The 7,250-nt window shown below is 46.4% G+C and overlaps 1 protein-coding gene across 1 annotated transcript; it reads left to right on the top strand.

Moving 5' to 3' along the window:
• Positions 1-1,657: 1,657 nt before the first annotated feature.
• LOC139758202 (uncharacterized) lies at positions 1,658-4,875 on the top strand. The gene has a single exon (XM_071679444.1). The coding sequence runs from the start codon at positions 2,236-2,238 to the stop codon at positions 4,873-4,875; it is 2,640 nt and encodes an 879-aa protein (XP_071535545.1). The 5' UTR covers positions 1,658-2,235.
• The last annotated feature ends 2,375 nt before the right edge of the window (positions 4,876-7,250 follow it).

The raw sequence follows: 7,250 nt of genomic DNA, 5'->3' as shown, positions 1-7,250 counted from the left end.
AATGGCGTCACCATTTCGTGTTTCCAGGTCGTGCTGTATCTAGCAACACTCCGTCATGAATATACAACGGGCCTATGAAGCGACCGTCTTTTTACCCCTCCCATGTGAATGAGAGAGATATGACAGCCCTCATTGTGTCCTCGGAGTGATTATGAATATCAATTGATGTCCAGGCAATTAACTTTTCAGATATGCAAATTTCTGTGACAGATGCAGGCCATGAGCCACATAGAGTGGCTATTGTCTTCACAGCGAGAGATGATAATGACCAAATTGCTTTTTTCATGGCATTATTAAGATACGTGATACAATATTTACTTGGGTATCTTGAAAACAGAGATATCTAATATGAAGTATGTAAGACTAAGGTTTGGCTTGCGGAGCAATCCACTTTTAGCAAGATTGGTGGATGAGTTTGATCCACTCTTCCACTCTCTATTGGTATAGGTAAACCCCATCCATCCCTTATCGGTGAGGGTACACCCCATCCTTGCTATACTTACTTCCTTTCTAATAGGAGACTTATATGTACCCAACCAGCCAAACACAAATCCCGAACTTGATCATTATATTAAAGATTTCCCTTTCCTTGTGAAGGAGAGAGAGAGACATTGTTTTCAACAAGTTTGTCTTCACTATTATCATTTTTTATCTGTATCACTTTTTTTTTTATATTTCATCGATAGCCAGCACTTTTCTCCTCAAACCGTGATCCTTTGATGACGAGGTGTAGTGAAGATGATGGTACAGTGAAAACACATAGACTCCTTACCGCCTCGCGTAGTGAAGATGTAGATAAGTACAAGCTTTTGAAACATTCTAAGATTTTTGCCATAGTGAAGATTCGATACCACAGTATAACAAGTACTGATTACCCAATATTTCAGCAAAGATACTCTGTGTGATTAAGAACAATGTAGGTAGTAAAGATATGATATGTAATATACATTCCAGCTCATATATTGCATTCGTCCATTGATAATAATTTTCAATAGAAGGAAGGCCACATCCGTTCACATCAATTCTCTAGCTGTCATGTGTAATGCACAAATGCTACGGCTCCCTATCCACATCTAGACCCCACAGACCCTTCCATGGTTTACCTTGGACGTCTCACATACCTTGATTTAGTCCATTTACAGCGCGTCGACCCCAGTATACCACATTGTTCCAATTCATTCTATCCTGTGCATGCCTTTCACTATCCTGCATGTTCAGGCCCCAATCGCTCAAAATCTCTTTTCATCCCTTCATTCCATCTCCAGTTTGGTCTCCCTCTTCTCTCTGTTCCCTCCACTTCTGACACATGCATCCTCTTTGTCAACCTTTCTTCACTCATTCCTTCCATACGTCAAAACCATTTCAGCACATCCACCTCTTCTGCTATCTCAACCACTCTATTTCCACACATCTCCCTTACCCTTTCATTACTCGGTCAAATCACCTCATTTCATTTCCAACATATCCACCCTCTCCCGCACAATCATATCCATTTCCCTTTCATTAACTTCTCTACTATTCATATATGACGTAAAAGAAAGAAAAGAAATCAACAGAAGCAAATCATTTCCAACTTTCCTAAATCAACCATCTATGATATGGAATTGTGTCGGTCAACGAGTGCCATAATATAATTGAATGTAGAATTAACAGAGGACAAAAATGTTGTCAAAGACGTGGTTGACTTTTCTGGGATCTGTGGGAACCGTCATATTGCTGGTACTGGGTTATGACTATGTCGATGATCTCTACAGGATATCCAACGTGCTGAGATAGACGGAGGGTTACTGGATCACCAGCGATGAAATTAAGTTTGCTGCGACATGCATGGGTCTCTCCCTGATAAATGTTATTGTTATCATCCATAGCTTGAAAAAGATACTACATGATGTCTCCAGTGAGGAGAGGTAGACTAAACGACAGGAGAGGATCTTGATCGGTTGTCATATTGCTCTCGATGGCCAAATGACTTCGTCTTCAGATGACACGGTCAGCAGCTACACTGATAACCATGAGACACATGGGCTTTCCAGCGAGGAGTCAGAGACCACAACAACTGAACCATCGGGTGAGACTTTCAGGGACGACATCGAAGTACCTGCAATGGTTGACCAATAGGGACACTCAATAGATGAACCAGACCAGGAGGAGAGCCCTGGCTCTCAGGAGGTGCAAACAGAGAGAGTGATATGTCAGGTTTATAGACTGTAGTCTCGGGCCAATTTTACCTTCCTGATGAGGTCTCCAGCAACTGATGACTCGGTCAGTGTGACATTGCATTTCTCTGACCATCCAACTTTACCTAACTGTTCCATGACTCGGGAGCTAAAAGGTACCCACTTTACTCCCGGTGAGATGGAAGACTTCCTGGAGACGATTATGTTGAAGTTCACGAACCCTGTAATCGTATCGGATGGACAGATGGGACATGAGAAACACTCTCCTCCCAGATATGCCTCCTTGATCATCCACTCTAGCGCCTGCGTACGCACAACATCCCATGGAACAACTTTTGAATTAAGAATCACTTACCCTGGTCTGGACTTCCCTGGAGAGACTGAGGTAGAGCTGGACCTAGGAGCAGCCAAACCTGCACCAGGGGAAGTAGAGGCGTTGTTGATACACCTCACTTCCACCCTCCCTCAGTTTGACATGAGCCAGGGACGTGCCTCTGAGTTGAGGCTTGCAGAGGAGGTAGAGAGGCAGCTCTTTCAGTTCTACCAGAATCCTTTGCCGGAAGCTTCCTTCGACGAGCTCGCACACGGTGATGCTGAACCGCGGGAGGTGGTGGTCCCTACTGAAGAACAACCCGTGACCGATACTGAAGAACAACCAGTGGCCGTGACTGAAAAACAACCTGTGACTGTGATTGAAGAACAACCCGTGACAGTGATTGAAGAACAACCCGTGACAGTGATTGAAGAACAACCCGTGACTGTGATTGAAGAACAACCCGTGACAGTGATTGAAGAACAACCCGTGACTGTGATTGAAGAACAACCCGTGACTGTGACTGAAGAACAACCCGTGACAGTGATTGAAGAACAACCCGTGACAGTGATTGAAGAACAACCCGTGACAGTGATTGAAGAACAACCCGTGACAGTGACTGAAGAACAACCCGTGACTGTGACTGAAGAACAACCCGTGACTGTGACTGAAGAACAACCCGTGACTGTGACTGAAGAACAACCCGTGACTGTGACTGAAGAACAACCCGTGACTGTGACTGAAGAACAACCCGTGACTGTGATTGAAGAACAACCCGTGACTGTGATTGAAGAACAACCCGTGACTGTGACTGAAGAACAACCCGTGACTGTGACTGAAGAACAACCCGTGACTGTGATTGAAGAACAACCCGTGACTGTGACTGAAGAACAACCCGTGACTGTGACTGAAGAACAACCCGTGATTGTGACTGAAGAACAACCCGTGATTGTGACTGAAGAACAACCCGTGACTGTGACTGAAGAACAACCCGAGGCCGCCACTGAGGAACCCACTGGAGACTCCGTCGAAGTACCAGCCTCTGTCGCAGAGAACCTCATAACATCTCTCACTGAGAACCTCATAACGTCTCTCACTAAGGACCTCATAACATCTCTCGCAGAGAACCTCATAACATCTTTCACTGAGAACCTCACAACGTCTCTCACTGAGAACCTCACAACATCTCTCACTAAGGACCTCACAACGTCTCTCACTAAGGACCTCACAACATCTCTCACTGAGAACCTCACAACATCTCTCACTGAGAACCTCACATCGTCTCTCACTAAGGACCTCACAACATCTCTCACTAAGGACCTCACAACGTCTCTCACTAAGGACCTCACAACGTCTCTCACTAAGGACCTCACAACATCTCTCACTGAGAACCTCACAACATCCCTCACTGAGAACCTCACAACATCTCTCACTAAGGACCTCACAACATCTCTCACGAAGGACCTCACAACATCTCTCACTGAGAACCTCACAACATCTCTCACTGAGAACCTCACAACATCTCTCACGAAGGACCTCACAACATCTCTCACTAAGGACCTCACAACATCTCTCACTGAGAACCTCACAACATCTCTCACTGAGAACCTCACAACATCTCTCACTAAGGACCTCACAACATCTCTCACTGAGGACCTCACAACATCTCTCACTAAGGACCTCACAACATCTCTCACTAAGGACCTCACAACATCTCTCACTGAGAACCTCACAACATCTCTCACTGAGAACCTCACAACATCTCTCACGAAGGACCTCACAACATCTCTCACTAAGGACCTCACAACATCTCTCACTGAGAACCTCACAACATCTCTCACTGAGAACCTCACAACATCTCTCACTAAGGACCTCACAACATCTCTCACTGAGGACCTCACAACATCTCTCACTAAGGACCTCACAACATCTCTCACTAAGGACCTCACAACATCTCTCACTGAGAACCTCACAACATCTCTCACTAAGGACCTCACAACATCTCTCACTGAGAACCTCACAACATCTCTCACTAAGGACCTCACAGCGCCTCTCGCCGAGGATCTCAGAGTGGCTGTCGCTTGCGACCTCATAGCTGCTGGGATGTCCGATCTCAGGGGACCTGCCGCTGACCAGCTTCGGCCAGCTTTCCCTGAAGATCTCGGAGCGTCTGTCACTGAGGAGCTGAGAGCGTCTGTCACTGAGGAGCTGAGAGCGTCTGTCACTGAGGAGCTGAGAGCGTCTGTCACTGAGGAGCTGAGAGCGTCTGTCACTGAGGAGCTGAGAGCGTCTGTCACTGAGGAGCTGAGAGCGTCTGTCACTGAGGAGCTGAGAGCGTCTGTCACTGAGGAGCTGAGAGAGTCTGTCACTGAGGAGCTGAGATAGTCTGTCACTGAGGAGCTGAGAGCGTCTGTCACTGAGGAGCTGAGAGCGTCTGTCACTGAGGAGCTGAGAGCGTCTGTCACTGAGGAGCTGAGAGAGTCTGTCACTGAGGAGCTGAGAGAGTCTGTCACTGAGGAGCTGAGAGCGTCTGTCACTGAGGAGCTGAGAGCGTCTGTCACTGAGGAGCTGAGAGCGTCTGTCACTGAGGAGCTGAGAGAGTCTGTCACTGAGGAGCTGAGATAGTCTGTCACTGAGGAGCTGAGAGCGTCTGTCACTGAGGAGCTGAGAGCGTCTGTCACTGAGGAGCTGAGAGCGTCTGTCACTGAGGAGCTGAGAGAGTCTGTCACTGAGGAGCTGAGAGCGTCTGTCACTGAGGAGCTGAGAGAGTCTGTCACTGAGGAGCTGAGATAGTCTGTCACTGAGGAGCTGAGAGCGTCTGTCACTGAGGAGCTGAGAGCGTCTGTCACTGAGGAGCTGAGAGCGTCTGTCACTGAGGAGCTGAGAGCGTCTGTCACTGAGGAGCTGAGAGCGTCTGTCACTGAGGAGCTGAGAGAGTCTGTCACTGAGGAGCTGAGAGAGTCTGTCTTGGGTGATCTTGGACATGGACAGGCTGTCAGTGGCGACCTGGAAGGGGCTGTCGTTGAGGATCTCAGTACAGCTGTGGCTGACGGTGTCAGCGGACGTGTCAGTGGCGACCTGGAAGGGGCTGTCGTTGAGGATCTCAGTACAGCTGTGGCTGACGGTGTCAGCGGACGTGTCAGTGGAGATGCCAGCCATTCAGATACCACCACGGACCAAGGGTTGGGGACACGGGTAAGAAACTCCGTTATCAGTTGCCGCGAAGGTGAAGAAAGATTCGATATCTTGTTAAGTGTGGCTGTTTCCAAACCAAAGAATATTAGCCCTTGATCCTCCTGCCTCCTCCAAACATATTCTTTAGGGAACGGTTCGAGAGCATTGAGAGAAAATGCTCCGTGAAGATTTGCACTGAAAATGTGATTCCTGGAAGTGTTAAAGGCGAATATATATGCATATATGTATGAATATTTGGTGATTAATCACCTCCTTCTACTGTACGGGCAGTGATTGCTCGATTTTCAACTTTCTTAATTAACCATGTCCTTATCACTTACATATCAAAGCCCTTCTATACGTATCCTTTCTCTAGCGCTGTATAATTTCATGTTATGTTCTCTGATTACTCTCTTCCTACACATCTCTTGAGAAAAACTATTCCCTACGGCATGGATCTCTGTCGTATTCAAGTTGGGCAAATCTAAACGCTTAAGTCTTTCCATATAACTCATTTCCCTTGATTCTGGTATGATCTTTGTGGCTCTCTTCTGTACCTTCTCTAATGGATCTTTGTGCTTCTTTAGGTGCGGTGATCGAAATTGAGAAACGTTATAGTTTTAGCCTTATGTAGGATATGAAGAGCTTGCTGAACATTTCCTTTTCCATATATACTTGAGAGCTTTTCTTATCTCTACCAATAGACGCTTTGCCTCCTTAGCTCATCTGATATGGGACTCTAGTAACAGGCTGGGGTGATGTCTACTCCCTTGTCCTCCTCACACACAGAATTCTGAAGTTCATTTCTTGCTAGTACGTAATCGTACTGAGGCCTTCCATTCCTTCGAGCATTATGTATTTGCTCGGGTTGAATTCTATCAACCTTGTATCAGACCAACTTGGGAGTCTGTTTAGGTTCCCTTGTAAGTTAATGCAATCCTCCTCGCTTTCCACGTCTCTTAAGGCATCTGCCTCATAGATCAAGAAGAGTAATGGTCCCATAGCAAATCCCTATGTCACTCCACTAGTCATCTGGACTCATTTGGAGAAGACTGACACGCGATCATTGTCACCGTCCATTCACCGAAAGAGTTCTCCCACCTCACTCCTGCCTGATGGTCAAGCCTCTTCGTCAGCCTCCTCACCGCGAGGCCCAGACACCTTCTCTTCATCTCGAAGAGGTGAGTGTTGGGGGTGTGTCATGACTGATGTCGGATCCTTTTCTTTCCGGCTGGATTTCTCGATCATTCTGGCAGGAATCTTTATCTTTTGCCACAGTTGGTGGTCTGTCATACAGAGATAAGGTAGCCCCCATCATTAACTTGAAGATTAGATAAGGGGTCCATATCCTTAATACTAAGAAACCAGAATGTGAATCTCTTTTAATCCTAGATTTCTTATATGCTTTTTTTCCTTTCCTCTTGAATCAAGCACTGGTGTGGTGTCAATATACTTAATGCAATAAGTCTATTGTTTGATATCTAAGTCGTGCTACCATCACTATAAGGGTTAGGGAAAATGATTTGATAAACAGAGAAGAGGTAGTAAAAGCTTTGCGGAAGATGAAAGCCGGCAAGGCAGCGGGT

This window comes from Panulirus ornatus, chromosome 29 (assembly GCF_036320965.1).
Source record: "Panulirus ornatus isolate Po-2019 chromosome 29, ASM3632096v1, whole genome shotgun sequence".
Lineage (NCBI taxonomy): Eukaryota > Metazoa > Arthropoda > Malacostraca > Decapoda > Palinuridae > Panulirus > Panulirus ornatus.
The sequence above is the reverse complement of the archived record's forward strand: the minus strand, read 5'-3'. Positions and strand labels throughout refer to the sequence as shown.

Excerpts from the sequence above, each read along its gene's own strand:
- LOC139758202 (XM_071679444.1), top strand. The coding sequence starts at position 2,236 with ATGAGGTCTCCAGCAACTGATGACTCGGTCAGTGTGACATTGCATTTC.